The 17,369-nt window shown below is 43.1% G+C and overlaps 1 protein-coding gene across 4 annotated transcripts in view; it reads right to left on the bottom strand.

Moving 5' to 3' along the window:
- The window catches only part of RIC1 (RIC1 homolog, RAB6A GEF complex partner 1), a 142,424-nt gene that overhangs the window by 5,054 nt on the left and 120,001 nt on the right, over positions 1-17,369 (bottom strand). For all 4 annotated transcript variants that reach the window (XR_003414596.2, XM_027041162.2, XM_027041163.2 and 1 more), the window contains 8 exons: positions 16,238-16,398; positions 15,125-15,263; positions 8,903-9,019; positions 7,704-8,432; positions 5,279-5,437; positions 5,054-5,190; positions 3,145-3,431; positions 1,772-1,960 (listed from right to left, as the gene is read on the bottom strand). Coding sequence is in view for 3 of the 4 variants with exons in the window: in XM_027041162.2 (XP_026896963.1) it covers positions 1,772-1,960; positions 3,145-3,431; positions 5,054-5,190; positions 5,279-5,437; positions 7,704-8,432; positions 8,903-9,019; positions 15,125-15,263; positions 16,238-16,398 (1,918 nt within the window). In the remaining variant the exon portion in view is untranslated. The remainder of the gene's footprint in view (positions 1-1,771; positions 1,961-3,144; positions 3,432-5,053; positions 5,191-5,278; positions 5,438-7,703; positions 8,433-8,902; positions 9,020-15,124; positions 15,264-16,237; positions 16,399-17,369) is intronic.

Genomic DNA, 17,369 nt, shown 5'->3' with positions numbered 1-17,369 from the left:
ACTTAATCACAATGTCTGACCCTCTCACCTGGATCTTGGTCCTAACCGTAAAAATATTTATGACATTAGGAAACAACTGGAATTTAAATACTTACTGGACATTTGATGGTTTTAAGGAATTACTGTTAAATTGTAAGAGGAATGATAATGGCATTATGGGTTTGTTTTTTTAAAGATTCCTTTTAAAGGTGCATACTGAAATATTCAAAGATAAAAAATGGCACGTCTTGGGTTTGGTTCAATAATACAGGAAAGGGAAAGTGGCTCAAACAAATCTGGTCATGAATTAATAACAGAAGCTGGGTAACAGACACATGGCAGTGGGGAGGCAAAGGTTCCATTATACTATTATCTCTAATTTTTAAATTTGAAATGATCTCTTTAAAAACTTTTCTTAAAAAAGCAGTGACACTACCTCCTGTCCCCATTTAAAAAAAAGGCCCAGAAAATAAAATCGTTGGCAAGGATGTCAAGAAACTGGAATGCTTTAAAAAAGCAAGCAAGCAAGCAAGCATTGGGAGACAAAAAAATTGGAATGCTTTGTCAATGCTGGCGGGTCGACAGTTGCTCAAAAGCTCAAGAGTAGTAACCCTGTGACCTGGCACCCCACTCTGGCCCAGAAGAACTGAGAGCCGTATCTTGAAGAGCCAGTGCACGCTCAACGTCCGCTGCGGCCTTGTTCACAGGAACCACGAAGTCAGAGCAGCCCCGTGCCCAGCACAGGGTAGATGGATGGATAAACAGGGTGTGGTGGTCTACACACGCTGCCACAGGGGTGAACTCAGAATGTCAGACAAAGTGCACTAAGCCTGAGTCACAGAAAGACAGAAACCGTACGATTCCACTCACAAGAGGCATCTAAAGTAGTCAGGTTCCTAGAGACACCACAGTGGTCGCTGCCAGCACCGGGGAGGGGTCACTGGGGACGCATGTTAGCCGGGAAGAGCGAGCGAGCTCTGGAGGTTGGCTGCACAACCATGTGAATGTACCTGACGCTACTGAAGTTTACACATGAAAACGGTGGAGACGGAACATACTGTGTGTATCTGCCACAATTTAAACAAAAGGAACGGCAGCCACAAGCTTCTCCACAAAAGCAGGTTCATGAAACAGTGAGGACAGACTGAAAATCAAACACCGGGCAAATGCTTGGCCATTAAGAAAACCGCCAACACTCAGACCACCTCCTACTCACACACCCCTGTAACTCTAAACCCAACAACGTGAGTCATTTTAAAACTTCTTCAACTTTCGACCCCCCCAGTATGGATGCCCGCACTCAGTTTCTGGTGAAGGGCCAGATTATTAGGCTCTGAAGACTAGGAGGAAAAATTAACGCTATTACATTAACACTCACAAGAGAACAAGAAAATTTCCACAAATTTCATCAGTAAAATAAAAATTAGAAGATAACTGACTACAATTCTGTATGACCCATGGCTACTTATGACAAGAATGGTATTCCTTACATGAGCCTAACAGTCTGCTTACTTCAAGTTCAAGCTTAGTGTTTGTTTCATCAAAATCAAGTGCCAAGTTTCATGTTATCAGCGCTAACCTGGAATGACAGTTTACCTGCGTTATCCATCTAAAATACAGCAAAGGATAGTTAAGGCCAGTGGGCCTTGTTCTAGTAACTATCCCCTCTCGAGCAGATTCTCATGACTGACCCTCAAGGACCTATAATGAAGGAGTAAGGCTCTATTTGGGGCCCTAAAGCACAAAAACCTTCCCAGGAACGTGAAGAGCTGAGACTTAAAATGACATGTACCTTTAGCAGATAAAGGTGACAGGAAGGCGTCTTGCATCTGTGGTCCAGGGGATGAGGTCGTGTCTATCTCATGGTGGGCGGGGCCGATGCTGCCGAGCCAGCTCTGACTTCGCTGTACAGTAGAGACCGCAGGGTCCATCTCGAGGTTTAGAAAAGGGTCCGCTGACTGAGACTTCAGCAGCTGCTCTCCTGCCGCAAGGCAGGCCCCAAAACGAGAAAGTGGCAATTCGAGATGCACGCAGTAACATTTCCAACTGAGTTATTTCAGCTTCTCTTCCCCCCTACCCCCAAACACTGAAAGGTCAAAGCTAATTACTGTCCTACACTCATCACCCCCACGAACCTGGGACGGGGACCAAAGGGACGATTGACTAGGTAATGCCGTCTGACAGTCTCCCTCACTGCGGCTCTTACCAGCACTAAACAGGATTTATTCTGTTCATCTTTTAAGTGATTTTCCTTGGTTCTTAAAATGAGATGAAGTTTCCAAATGCCTTAATAAAAGGTTTTTGTTTGGATTTTCATGAGTAATAATGATTTAGAACAGTTTTCTTTAAAAGACCTGAACTCCTGCTTCAGATTCTGGGTCTCTCTCTCTCTTTCTCTCTGCCCCTCCCCTGCTTGCACTCACTCTCTCAAAAATAAATAAAACAGTAAAAAAATAAAATAAAAATTAAAAAAAGGGGGGGGGGCACCTGGGTGGCTCAGTCAGTTAAGCGTCTGACTTCGGCTCAGGTCATGATCTCGCAGTTCGGGATTTCGAGCCCCACCTCAGGCTCTGTGCTCACAGCTCAGAGCCTAGAGCCTGCTTCAGATTCTGTGTCTCCTTGTCTCTCTCTGCCCCTCCCCAACTTGCGCGTGTGCACACGCACTTTTTTCTTCTCTCCCTCCCTCAAAAATAAACATACGTTATCTTTTACTTTTTCTTTCAACAAAACAGTTCCACTTTGTCTTCCCCTAGATTAGACAACAGCCCAAGTCCTCAAAGATGCATTTTTACCACGTCTCTGGAACGTCCTACCAGATAAATCACAATTCGGCTTTTCAGGTCCGTGACTAACCCATTCCATAACTTCCCACAATAAGGTAAGTGTGGTAGCAGTTATATTCAGCCAGTTTTCAACTTGTTGATAATCTGTTAACAGTGGCTGGATTTACAAATTAAACTTCAAGGTCACAAGACTTAGAGACCTAGTTCTACTTTATTTACATCCCTGGTCAAATGGTGGATGTTCCAATGATGTGCAAGAAGTTGGTTTTATCTGTTCCTGAGTTTAGGAATGAAAAGACTTCCGAGAATATCGACTAAACAAAATGTCCAAATACTTGCAGTGAAATACAACTCTTGTCCAAGTGACACGAGCTTGCGTTACCTGTTCGGTATTTTCCATTCTTGAAAGGAGAGCTGACAGAAGAGGCTGGGGTGATGGGAAGTGGCCACAGGAAGTCTTTGTGGAGTCTCTTCAGGGCCAGCACAAAGTTGTCCACCCGCGCGGCTCGGGTGCGCTCCTTGCACAGCCAACTGATGAGTTCAAAGCCCAGCTGGGCTGCAAAGCAGCCGAGGTCCTTCAGCCGAACTTCTTCTAAGAGACGCCGGGCGTGTCTCCAGAGCATCATATCAATGTACATGTTCTCAGCACAGTCACTGTCTTTGCTCCATCTGTAAGTGGGAAGATGAGAAACCTGCAGAAAAACCATCCCTGGAGGGCTCCGCGTAGTTCTATGCGGTAGGAACGATCATGCGGAGAGGGAGGGAAGGGATCCAGATCTAAGTGACTGACTGAGGATAAAGGACCACGGCTTTCCTCCACGTGATACAAGCTGCCGAACATGCCGTACGTGGAACACAGCAGACTTTTAAAACATACTTGTAGAATGAAGTATGGAATAGGAAAAAGAGGAGACAGACACAGCCAAACCAGGAGGAGGGTGGTGACTGGCTGAAGGAAAGAGAGCAAATAATGCTGTAGTCGAAGAGACCAATGAAAAGAGGCAAGGAGATCAGACCAAAGAAACTGAGGAGACGCAAGGCGCCATGAAGTCTCTCCAGGGGAATGGGAGATAAGCAGACACATAAACATACAACCGATGTTTAAAACTTTGCAGCTTGGCTGTATGCAGTTCTACTCACATGGGCTGATGTGGGAAGATCGGTTTGGTAACTGGGTAATGTGGTATCTTCATGAGAGGCAGCACTGGAAGACTCTAGACTCAGATCTGGGCTCTACCTCTCAGTTAGTTGTGTGAACATAACGAAGTTTACAGTCTGGGCCTCTGTTTCTTCACCTCTACAACGTGTGTTAGCAACAGTGTCCACCCTTACAGGTTGTAAGGATGAAAAGACATACGCACGTAAATGCTTAGAACCAGGCACATACTGAGCACTTAATATGTATTAGCCAGTAATTACGTTCAGGGTATGGCTGAGAAGCTGCTGTTCACCTGGCAACTGTTTCGAGTATCCTGTGGTTGCATTTTACTTGGACATAGCCCATGACTGTGCGTGTATATGTTGGGAGTAAGGGTGGCATAAATGGCCGTGATAGGAAAAAGTAGTAAAATATCATGATAAAAAACGTTCAGCCAGTTCTCACTACGTGTCAGGCACTGTAGTAACCATAAAAACAATATAAAAGAAAAGACTAGGGAAGAGAAAAGAGCCGAGAATGTGGAACAACAGAGGAAGGAACACAGGCACCTCCTCACAAACCAGAGGAAATTCTATTTTATAACGTTCAGTGTGAGTTCACAGTTACCTCTCAGGAGACAGTAACCCATCTCTGTGTGATGTAGGTTTCTGTCTTCAGGATACACTTCCCCTTGGCTCTCCCACTGTTTAATGACTTCTCCAATCAAAAGAGTCACAGGAGAGTCAAGTAAATTGGGACTAAATTTTTCTTTTTTTCAGCATGAGGTACAGTTGGAAAGAAAGGTAAAAGTATTGACTGTAAGAAGGCTTTCTGACTATGTGCAGATTTAATTACCTTCCTTTTTATTCTGGTCCTCTATTATCAGGGTAATTGAAAGTTGCCTGCATTCAGAATGGGGACACAGGACCTCCTCTAGGACAAGGAACAGAAACTGTACAGAAAGTAATGAAGTGAAATACGGCGGAAGGAAGAAGGGAGGCCTTCTGTGTGGTCTTCAAGTCTTTCACAAATGGAAGAAGGAACTGCATTTGGATCAAATAGTTGTTTTCATAAGATCCAATTTACAAACGCCCTGAAATGCAATGTGCCACAGAATGCCCTAACAGCAGTTGACAGCTCATTATTCTTTTACCTTTTCCCAGAAGGGCCGGATGGCATACTCAGTGTTTTCTGTAAGCTGAATTTACTAGCAGGAACATTCTCAGCTGACTGGGACAAACTGATGCTTCGATTCCTGAAGAACTCAAATCCACCACTTGAACTGGGTTCCTGTGATCATACACGATGTGCAGTGCAGTTAGAGAAAGGTGCCATGGAGGTGTGTGGTCTAGAGAAGCTGTGCAATTCTGCAACCGACCTGAGCTGTAGGTGTGGATGGAGGGGTCTCAGATTCTCCAGAGCCAATGGCTTTAAGGAATCGAATCATGTGTCGACATAGGTCCCACTTGCCTTGTTCCAGGGCTGTGTTGAACAGAAGGGTAGCATGTTGCCTACTTACTGCCGGAACTTCCATATTCTACAAAAACAACCAAAGACAAGCATTCCTTTTGTACGGCAAATTATTTGGGAAGTGTGAGCAACTCTTCATCTCCACCGTTTCTGAACCAGAGAAGGAATGCAGCCACAATGCTGTAGGGGAATGTTTAACAGTAACAAGAAAGGGACCAATGTAAAGGACGATGCAGGGAAAAGCGAGGCAAGCTCTCGGCTGGTGTGCTATAAATATGATGTTCTAAACTCCCGCTATATTCCAGATACCTCACATAAACCTGACCCACATCCTCTCTTCCCTGGTTCCTACGGACTCCGCAAAGTACTTACACCATTCCTATCTTACGGATGAGGAAACAGGGTTTAGGAACTTAACGACCAGCCGAAAAGCAACAATACAAATCTGGGTTTGCCTGACTCCAGAAAGCTCAGGTCCACCTCTTGTGGCAGGTTGTGGAGGATGTGACAAAAGTGCTCGTGGCTCTGGGCAACAGTCTGTAGTTCTGCTGCACAGTGGGCCTCAGTAATTCTTTCACAGGTGTAACCTCACCGCCTACCTTGGCCTTCAGGGAAAGGCTAATCTGACTGTAATTATTATCTGACAACCCACAAAAATGATGGAACTGGGAGAGAAAAAGTTTCCAATTCCATTGTTCGGGAGGTCACTGAAAGTCTAAGGGGTGACCTAAAACAAAAAACAGCTGCATCTATTTTGTTTCTCTTTTTAACATTCTGTGGCTTTTTTTTAGGCTAGCCAAGGAATCACAGAATTTAAGGGCCATCCAGCTTCCGCTGGACTGTTTCCTCTGGTTCCGATCAGTGCTCGTGAAGTAAATAAGCACACAAGAAATGTGCTCCAGGCAGAGTTTAAAACAAGTTTATGATCAGCTTCTCAGATCGATGAAAGTGCAGCCTGTCAAATGCGTATGACACTGATAAGAACAACAACTACGAAGCCCTTTTGTCAAACACACAGTGGAACCAATTTTCAGGAGTCTCAAAGAAGTCCTTCATTTGAGAAGAACCGTGTGCTGCGAGGGTGATTACTGTGGCCGGCCCGAGTCTTCTCAGCTTGCTCTGGGGAGCCCAGCACAGGTGCTCTGCCAGGACCCACATTGCAGCCACAGTCCCGCTCGGCAATTCTGCATGTGAGGAAACACGATGAGCCTGCAGGAGGCTCAAAGAGCTCCAATTAGCCGATACTAGCCCAAACCTGTTAATATTATTATTTTTTTTAAAATTTTTTTTTTAACGTTTATTTATTTTTGAGACAGAGAGAGACAGAGCATGAACGGGGGAGGGTCAGAGAGAGGGAGACACAGAATCTGAAACAGGCTCCAGGCTCTGAGCTGTCAGCACAGAGCCCGACGCGGGGCTCGAACTCACGGACCTCGAGATCATGACCTGAGCTGAAGTCGGCCGCCCAACCGACTGAGCCACCCAGGCGCCCCAAACCTGCTAATATTAAAGAGAACTCTTTATTATTACGTTTCCTATGTAACAGATGTTGTTGCATGTATCATACTATATATATGTAGTATATACTACTACATTGTCTATATAATAATATACAATATTATTCAAAATAATACCATAAACTCAATCGGTTTCAGGCCTACTTATGGACAAACAGGATTTTTAAAAAATCTTGCAGGGGCACCTGGGTGGCTCAGTTGGTTAAGCATCCGGCTCTTGGTTTCGGCTCAGGTCGTGATCTCACAATTTGTGGGTTCAAGCTCCGAGTGGGGCTCTGTGCTGGCAGCACAGATCCAGCTCGGGATTGTCTCTCTCTCTCTCTCTCTCTCTGCCCCACTTCTGCCTGCACTCTCTCAAAATAAAGAAACTTAAAAAAAAAATCCTTGAAGCATTACTTCATGACATTCAAAAAAGTTTTCTGGGGCGCCTGGGTGGCTCAGTTGGTTAAGTGTCTGACTTTGGCTCAGGTCATCACCTCACAGTCTGTGAGTTCGAGCTCTGCATCAGGCTCTGTGCCAACAGCTCGGAGCCTGGAGCCTGCTTCAGATTCCACGTCTCCCTCTCTCTCTGCCCCTCCTCTGCTCGCGCCGCTGTCTCTCAAAAATAAAATAAAAACATTAAAAAAAAAATCAAAAAAGTTTTCTGACATCATTTGAGAAGGTTAAGTTCTTCAAAAAGAAGATATGAAATGAACAGAGAACCAGCCTGTGTCAGTCCCTTTAACACAAACAGTGTCGACACAGGATATTTCTTTTTTCTCTCTCCTGAGTTTAAGCTCATTAAGTCTTGTACCTTTATGAGAAGAGAAGTGTTACCTGTAAGATAATAAGGTAAGAGGCAGCTGTGTCCAAGTCCTGAGCCATCAAGCATTCCTCAAACAAGTCCTTGGGGTTTCCAACGGCTGCAAAAAGGTAATTCCACAGGGCATATTCAGTCTTCCTGGCACAATGAACAACCGTCTGCAGGAAGAGGGGGAACTCGGTGATGAATTTTGCCACAGTGGGAAGCAGAGGGTCGGGAATGGGTTCCCGTGAGGTAGCTTCTTCCTCCAGCACTTCGTGGAGCATGAGCTCCAGCACGTGAGGGAAGTAAGGTAATGCAGCGCAGGACTGGGCCAAGAGCAAGGCCTGCTCCCCAAGGTTCCTGACCAGCAGCTGACGCAGAATGTGGTGGAGGTAGATCTGGGAGGTCCTCTCCACGACACAGTAAGGGAAGAGCACCTCCAGCTGTTCCCGAGCACTGTTCCGCGTGTACAAAGAATCATAGAGCAAAGTGTCATTGACAGCACCAAGGACTAACGCGTCTTCAAACAGAACAGCCAGGGGGTAAATATTGATGTGGAAAGGCAGCATGATCCGCTGGGACAAGAAGGAATGGGGCTTGCGGTGATCCCTGGGGAAGAGAGGGAGCCAAACTTTCATCCCTGCACCTCCACAGCTCAGCCACAGGGCCTCCAGAAGGTGACGCTTTTGTTTATTTGCTCGGCACGTGGTCCAGACATTTTCAACGGACTGGGCCAGTACAACAGGAGGACAGAATGGCAGCTGCAAAAGCAAAGACCAGAATCAATCGTCTTCCTACTAAATCTGCACATTCTGAAGTTCCTAGGTGCCAGTTTCTGAAGTCTTTCAAAATGACAGCACAACTTCTTTTGGGAAAATTAGGGGACTCTATTTAGAACTAGAGTTAATGAGGGTACCTTCCTTCCTTTCAAAGTATGTGTATTTAAATCTAAAAACAAGACAAAACCCAAAGACCCCACACTCTTCATCAATTTATCCTACTTTCCCATTAGAATTAGCAAATAATAATGCCTAAGCGTTACCATTGGGAGCATGGAACATACAACTGTTGCAAAACATTCTTATTTACCCTTGGCAAACAGTCTTCTACCTAGAAACTTAAAGGCTGATATTACACATCTTCCAGTTTCCAAGTCACAAGACAATACTCTCCTCTTAAGTTATTTTATCCCTTCATCCTTAATGTTCTAAATGACTTTTATTTTACTCACAAGCTTCCTTTGGTTAGGGTGACTGTCCTTCTCCCGGATCTGAGGCCCCGATCTGTCCCTCTGCATCATGATGAGCTGTCCTGCGAGATTTAGCATAATGCTCTCTGCATCGCGAGCCTGAAAGAAAAACTGAAGTCATGCTAATCCGTAGGTCTGCAGCATCCCCCACCCCCGCCAATCTATACGGTTTACAGGTGAAACCACCAACAGTGTTTACGGAGTGTGCACCGTGCACCGCAGTTCTGCTGGGCAATGTGGAGAACAGGCTGCTTTCTGGCCAGGGTATAACCGACCACACTGCAATTCAGGAACAGTACAAATGAATGTAAAACTGAGGGCAGAGCTGAATTATCCTGATAAAATGAGGAGAATTTCACAAGCTCATAAATGTGAGAGACCTTTCAGTGACCTCGCTGGCACAGCCACAGAAGGCTTACAGGGGGAAACGGGCTTGAAGGGTGAGGACACCCGGGAGAAAGGGAAGGGGCTGGTTCTCCAGATGAAGAACATCACGTGAATGACACCGAGACAGAACATTTCTTTTGGGAAAATGAGAACAATCTGACTAGATTAGGAATATTATGGGGAAAAACATAAAAGAGACCTTCAAGGAGGGCTTGGAAAGCCAGGTTTAAAAACAAGGCAGAAAATAAGCCACTACTTATGATTCTTAAGTAAGAGAGTTATTAAAAATTCTGAGTTATCCATTATCCAGGGGCACCTGGGCAGCTCAGTCGGTGAAGCATATGACTCTTGATTTCGACTCAGGTCATGATCTCACAGTTTGTGGGTTCAAGCCCTATGTCAGGCTCCGTGCTGACAGTGCAGAGCCTGCTTGGGATTCTCGCTCTCTCCCTCTCTCCCTCTCTCTCTGCCCCTCCCTTGCTCACATTCCCTCTTTCAAAATAAACGTAAAAAAATTCTGAGGTACTGGCAGACATCATGGGTGTTAACTTCAGGAGTGAATGAAACAGTCTGCCTTTTCATTATGGAACATTTCAATCGAATCCTAAAGTAGGACTCCCCATTAAAAACCCTCTCACCTGGCTGAAGGTTGAAAAGCATTGTTTTACAGCGAAATCTCAGATATCAAGATGTTTTCACTTGTAAAGAGGAAGAGCATTTTAGTATTTTGATTTACCAAACCTCCCCCCCCCCCGTCAAAAAAACACAAAAAACAAAAACTCACAGACACCACAGATATGAAAGGCAGGAAAAGAGCACCTAGGGGAAGTGTACCACTGACAAGCTACAAGGAGAGGGTAATAAGGAAGGGAAAATTGAACGGTTTAATTTCATCGCCCGTTAAATAAACGTGAAAGAACCTGAAGACTTGCAAGTAAAAGTGTGGTCAGAGAGGAACGGAGTTCAGAGCAGCACGCCAGAACCACAGTGAGCTGGTGAAGTGAAGGAAGCGGACGAGCTTCCTCAAGCGAAGGATACAGGACTGGAAAGCAGCCGGTGGCCAGAAGGGACAGAGGAGCACAGCGTGACACACACCAGAGAAGGGAAGAATTTAAGAATTTTAGGAAGGAACGGGTGGGATTGCATCCCAGCTTGAGGCCTGCCGGCAGGATGAATTTAAGCTGTCATTATTTAGGGTCCAGTCAGAAAAACAGCACAGACACCCTACGTATGCTATTGCAAAGCAGTTACTCCAAACACTCTTTTGTACTGGCTTTCCGACACTACAGGGACTGTGTATAAGAAATGGCAAGACGGTCCAGGAGATTCATGGGTTTTGTCATTCACTTTTTCTTCAGACTGTGTCCAGGTAGAAAATAAATGTAATAAGAACTGTTATTGGGACGCATAATTCAACTGGTTCAGCCGATTAAGCATCCGACTTCGGCTCAGGTCATGATCTTGCTACACTATTCATGGGTTCCAGCCCCACATCGGGTTCCGCTGACAGCTCAGAGCCTGGAGCCTGCTTCAGATTCTGTCTCCCTCTCTCTCCCTGCCCCTCCCCTGCTCTCTCAAAAATAAAAATAAAACACTTAAAAGAAAAGAAATGCTGTTAATTTACAAAAAAGTAGAAATTAAAAAAATAAAAAGACAGGATCTCCAAACAAGTGCTACAAAGACTGAGAACTTTACTTGGAAAGAAGTTGTGGTTCTCAATTTAGCACGGAAAGACATGACAACTAAAAACTGGATTATCTTTCCATAACACATGAGAAACAACATATAACATGGAGGTAGGAGAAGGAAAAATGGAAATTAAAAGACGCGTGGCAACTGTAAGAGCTTGACCGCAGAGGACAAAGAAAAATGAAGATGCAGTCCCAAGAATCAGAACAGTGGGCCCAGGGACTGGCACAGAAACTCCGTAACACTTCTTAGGAGGACCTACTGCAATTCACCACAACATGACTAATGTTCACAATGACCATTGTGGAGTGTTAAAATGGGCAAATTTCACTACAGTTTACATTACGTCACGAAACAAATGCAACCATTTCTCTTAACTTCATTCGCGTCCATGCATTCAACATTTTCTATACTACAATATGTAAGAACAGATGACTGCAACAGCACTTTCAAGCAATTTTAATAAGCTTTTCAGAAACTTAACATAAAAGCAGGGACTACATGTATCTCCCAAATGCCAAATTTAGATGATTCTTCTTAGGAGCTTCAGAGACAAGGAGCCCCTCTCATAAGGGAGGCCATGTCACTGTTTTTAAACAGTTTTCGTTGTTGGGGTTTCTTTAATCTTTAATACTGAATCAAGACATGCCTTGCTGTAGCAATCTTGGTCTTCCCTCTGTGCAAGGAGTAATCAGTCTATTTCCTACTACATTTCAACTTCTTAATCTGCTCTTTACCACATTAGATCTCTTCCCTTTGTGAAAGGCCCTCTTTGTTAACTTTTTAAATTCCAATTAACATAGTGTTATATTAGTTTCAGGTGTACAGTATAGCGAATTCAACATTTCCATACATCACCAGGTGTTCATCACAAGTGCACTCCTTAATCCCTGTCGTGTATTTCACCCATCCCCCACCTATCTCCCTTCTGGTGACCATCAGGTTTGTTCTCTACAGTTAAGGGTCTGCTTCTTGGGGGGTGCCTAGGTGGCTCAGTCGGTCGTGCGTCCAACTTCGGCTCAGGTCATGATCTCGCAGTTTGTGAGTTCAGGCCCTGCGTCGGGCTCTGTGCTGACAGCTCCGAGCCTGGAGCCTGCTTCAGACTCTGTGTCTCCCTGCCTCTGCCCCTTCCCTGCTCATGCTCTGCCTTTCTCTGTCTCTCAAAAATGAATAAACATTTAAAAAAAATGTTTTTTTTTTTAAAGAGTGTTTCTTGGTTTCTTTTCCCTTGGCTCATTTGTTTTGTTTCTTAAATTCCACATATGAGTGAAATCAAATGGTTTTTGTCTTTCCCTGACTTATTTCACTTAGTATTATATTCTCTAGATCCATCCATGTTTTTGCAAATGGTAAGATTTCATTTATGGCTGAGTAATATTCCATAGTATATATCACATCTTCTTTACCATTCATCTATCAGTGGATACTTCCACAGTTTGGCTATTGTAAATAATGCTGCAATAAATATGGGGGTACACATATTCCTCTTAGTGTTTTTGATTTTTTGGGTAAATACCCAGTAGTGTGATTACTGGACCATAGGGTAGTTCTATTTTTAACTTTTTAAGGAACCTCTGTACTGTCTTTAACAGTGGCTGCACCAGTTTGCATTCCCAACAACAGCACATGAAGGTTCCCTTTTCTCTACATCTTTGTCAACACACATTGTTTCTTGTGTTTTTTGTTTTAGCCCTTCTGACAGGCGGGAGGTGATGGCTCACCGTGGTTCTGTAATTTCCTGATGATGAATGATGTTGAGCGTCTTTTCATGTGTCTGTTGGAAACGTCTTCTTAAATGTGGTACCCAGTATTGCTGGCGCCACTGACTGCATACTGTATCTGGGAACTACGAGGAGTCCCTTTATCTTCCTTCATACGAAAACTTCAAATGTGATCAAAAGTATAGAGAATAGTACAATGAACCCCAAGATTCCCATCACCCAAATTCAGTTATTCAAGATTTGCCACATTTGCTCCATCCATCCTTTTTTTTCATTTATTATGCCAAAGTATTTTAAAGGAAGATATGCTATTTTACCCCTATACTATGCACCTCCAAAGTACCTGGATATTTGTCTAGATAATCATAATGCCAGCACCACATCTAATAAAATCTACAGGTATTCCTTAATGTCACCTGAGTGGATATCAAGTATCTCTAATTGCTTTACAGTGTCTTTTTAAAACAAATTTTTTAATGTTTACTTTTGAGAGAACGAGAGAGAGAGAGAGCGCGCGCGCACAAGCGTGAGAGAGAGCATGCGTGCAAGCAAGCAGGGGAGGGGCAGAGAGAGGAAGACACAGAATCCAAAGCAGGCTCCATGCTCTGAGCTGTCAGCACAGAGTCCGACGCGGGGCTTGAACCCATGAACTATGAGATCATGACCTGAGCCAAAGTTGAACCCGTAACTTAGCCACCCAGGTGCCCCAATAGTGTCTTTTTATAGCCAGTTCGAATCAGGATACAAATGAACTTAGCACTACATTTGATTGTTACAGTTGTAAAGAATTCTTTAGAAGAGTCTCCCCTTACTTTGTTCCCCCACATTCCTATAGAATGTTCTACATTCTGCTTCCTTGTGGTGATAAACTAAACCTCTATTCCTGTATTTCCTATGAATGGAACTTGACTCTAGAAGCTTAGCTCAGAATTCAGGTAGAATTCTTCATGTGAACTAATGTTGCATCACCCCGGGGAAGCATACTACACCTGGTTCTCCCACTTGTAGTCATGCTAACGTGGATTAATAAGACTTAGATATGGCCACCTCATCTCCTCATTGTGAAATACCCCATCAACCTTTCACCTGATCACTGTCTAAATCAGTTATTTCCACAGGGGCTACAAAATGGTGATTGTATAATTCTTACCTTCCTTTCACATCTTTCAGCTTCAATTCTTCTGTAAAATAGAACTTTTCCTTATTACTATGATTCTCTGGCTATCATGAAATATAGTTTGCAGAGGAAATGGGATCTAGATTTTAAAGAAGATGAATGGAAGTGCCTTAATGGGAAATAAAAGACAGACTAAGAAGACAGAGATGACAAATAAATCTACATAGAGTTTTCCTTTGAAAATGAGTTCCACATTGACATGAACTTTGGAAACCATTTGTGTAACAGAAGGAACCTTGGGGGCACCAGGGTGGCTCAGTTGGTTAAGGGTCCAACTTCGGCTCAGGTCATGATCTCACAGTTTGTGAGTTCAGGCCCTGCGTCGGGCTCTGTGCTGACAGCTCAGAGCCTGGAGTCTGCTTCTGCTTCTGTGTCTCCCTTTCTCTGCCCCTCCCCTGGCTTGCACTTTCTCTCTCTCTCTCAAAAATAAACAAACATTAAAAAAGTTTTTAAGAAGAAGGAAACTTGGAATAGGAAGTTTAAAATGTCGGTTTAATCACAAACTAAGGCATTATGTTTTCTCTTTCCTTACAGTTGACTAATCATGCAGCGTTTGTATTTTATGTTCATTCCACTTCTTTCCATCTTTTTCACTGGCAAGTTTGGGTCACTAGCACCCTCCACTTAGATCGTTATAAGGGCCTCTCAGCTCCTCTCCCTATACCCAGTTTTGTCCCACTCTGGTTCATTCTCCTTCTTACGGTTAGACTGAACATTACAAAGCTTAGATCTAATAATATCCAGCTTAAGATACTTTATAGACTTCCTAATAAAGCCAGACTTTAAGATAAAGTCCACTCACTCTGAAGTTCTTCCAATTCCCTGAATGTGTAATCTTCTCTCCTACCTGTGGGCCTCTGCACTACTCTTCTCACTGACCTGAAATTCCTACTCTTAGAGAACTACCACTCACCCTTTGGGTTTCAATTTGCATGGTACAGAAATCTCTATCTAGACTATTCCATGTTTTTGTTATATACTCTCAGGGTGACCTATACTACTTTCTGGTATGTGTATCACAACTGTAATTAATTATGTACACAATTACTTCTGGATTGTCTGAACAAAAGCCCAGTTTGTTTAGTTTGCCACTATAACCCAGTATCTCCGTAGAAGGACATGTTAGACACTTAATATTTATTTGCTAAACAAATACACAGTTGCTGGTATCACCTTGAAATGCTATAAACCGAGATGAAACTCTAGAAAGCTCTGATAAGGGAACGGTACCTGCTGTGGCATTTTCAGGGTGATCCCATTCTCTGTGCTCACTGATGTCAGAGTGACAGACACCACAAGGAAAGGGTGAGGAATGTAGCGCGACATGGAGACTTCTTGAAGAACCTGAATACCAGCTGTAGTGGTGGGACTGCAAAACAAGAGAAAAATACAGCTCAACGTGAAGGCTGACGCGTTTTTTGTTTTCCTTTCTTGTCCGCTATTAACAGTAGTAGATTTCATGCTTATGGATGATCCAAATGCCTTCTCCTTCTCATTCCCTCCTCCCCAAATATCCTTTAAGCAGTAGACTGGTGAGGTTGACATATACAAAAAACACATACGGAAATGAGGGAGACAGAAAGGAAAGAAGGAGAGAAAGACCTCGGAAAATTAGGAAAGGAAACTAGGAAACAAAAATAGGAATAGCTTAGCTAGTTGAGAAAGGATACGGGTTCTATCTGAGGCTGGTAAAAGTTCTTAATTCTTATCTTTACAGTACTCCTCAATCACTAAGCCATTTCAGCAAATACACACTTGACGACTATTTTAAAAAAGAAACAAATACACATCACAAATTAAAATGAAACTCAAGAGGTGGGGTCTAAGTGCTGCAAGCCAACCATATACCAAGAAGAATACAGGCAACACACAACAGCAACAGGGACGCACAGCATTTCCCGCTACAGTCTACAGCCATCTAGCTCGGGGGAAATTATGTGAGTTGGCAAAGGACACTCTTCCTAAGGCTTGAAGCCACTGTTAAATTTCCCCAAGTGTCTAGAACTTTAGGATCGCTGGTAACCACTTGTTTTCAAGGCTGTGAAAAAAACCTTGTATCGAAGTTACCCCATCCCAAACTAGATTTTTCTTTTCTTTTTTTTTTTTTTTTCCAAATAAATCCAGTAAGATCAGCTGAAGAAGCTAGTGCAGGCTCTTTTATTTACTTAGGTGGCTAAAAAATAACCACATGAACATCACTAAGCATAGCATTTCTTACTTTTTTAACTTCTAAAACAAAGGAAACGAAATGCAAAATTAGAATAACTTTTAAGAAAATAAAAACTACAGACGAAACATAATACACAAAAGCAGAAAGTGACTTGTCACATGCTATATACTTACCCATCAGATTTTCTTTCAATACTGTAAAGGCATATTGAACAGTCGGCTCTAAATACTATTACCATGTCCCGGAAGACACTGAGCAGTAATGTTTCTGCTTGTGCTTTGGTGATGTGAGCAAAGGCATTGTCCAGATTTGATGTTCGCAAATAAACTCTGAGCTGAATAATACAAAAAGAGAAAAACTGTATAAACAAGATACCTACACCACAGATGACTAAATACTTTAGACATCTGTTTTTTGTCTACTGACTTCTTTTCAAGTAAGAGAAATTTAACGACTAATCTGAGCATTAATAATGTTTATATTTTCACAGGGTAGGCTCATTTACAAATAGCCAAAAGATGAAGTGATTAAAACAGGGAATGTATAAGGTACTTTTTTTTTTAAGCTTATTTATTTTGAGATAGAGAGAGAGAGAGAGAGAGAGAGAGAGAAAGCGTGTGAGCCTGTGCATGAGCTGGGGAGGGGCAGAGAGGGTGGAGAGAGAGAATCCCAAGCAGGCTCTGCACTGTCAGTGCAGAGCCCAACATGAGGACTCAAACTCACAAATCATGAAACCCTGACCTGAGACGAAACTGAGTCAGCCACTCAACTGACTGAGCCACCCAGGCACTCCCTTTTAAAGACCTGAATATCTAGATCTGATAGAAGTAGACCAGCAGTTTGTAAAAATATAAACATACAAATCAATAAATTATAGCCATCCTTATAAACTTCTCAGCTTTGAATAATTCTTTTTATAAACTTCACAGAGAATGTCTAACAGCTAAAAATCCTTAGAAAAAGTTATCTTAGAAGTTTGAATTATCCCTTTAAAAATTAAAAAAAAAGTTTTTTTAAATATTTATCTCTGAGAGTGTGTGTATGCGTGCAAGTGGGGGAAGGGGTGGGGGGAGGGGGGCGGCAGACAGAGGATCCGAAGCAGGCTCTGGGCTAACTGCAGACAGCCCACTGTGAGGCTCAAACTCATGAACTGTGAGATCATGACCTGAGCCAAAGTCAGATGCTCAACCAACTGAGCCACCCTGGTGAGCCTTTAAAAATGTTTTTAAAGTAGTAACCCGAAATGAAAGTCTCATTACCTAAAAATGCCAAATTCTTTTTTTTTTTATTTAATGTTTATTTACA

The sequence above is a fragment of the Acinonyx jubatus genome, chromosome D4 (genome assembly GCF_027475565.1).
Source record: "Acinonyx jubatus isolate Ajub_Pintada_27869175 chromosome D4, VMU_Ajub_asm_v1.0, whole genome shotgun sequence".
Lineage (NCBI taxonomy): Eukaryota > Metazoa > Chordata > Mammalia > Carnivora > Felidae > Acinonyx > Acinonyx jubatus.
Note: the sequence above shows the minus strand (reverse complement) of the source record. Positions and strands in the feature narration are given on the sequence as shown.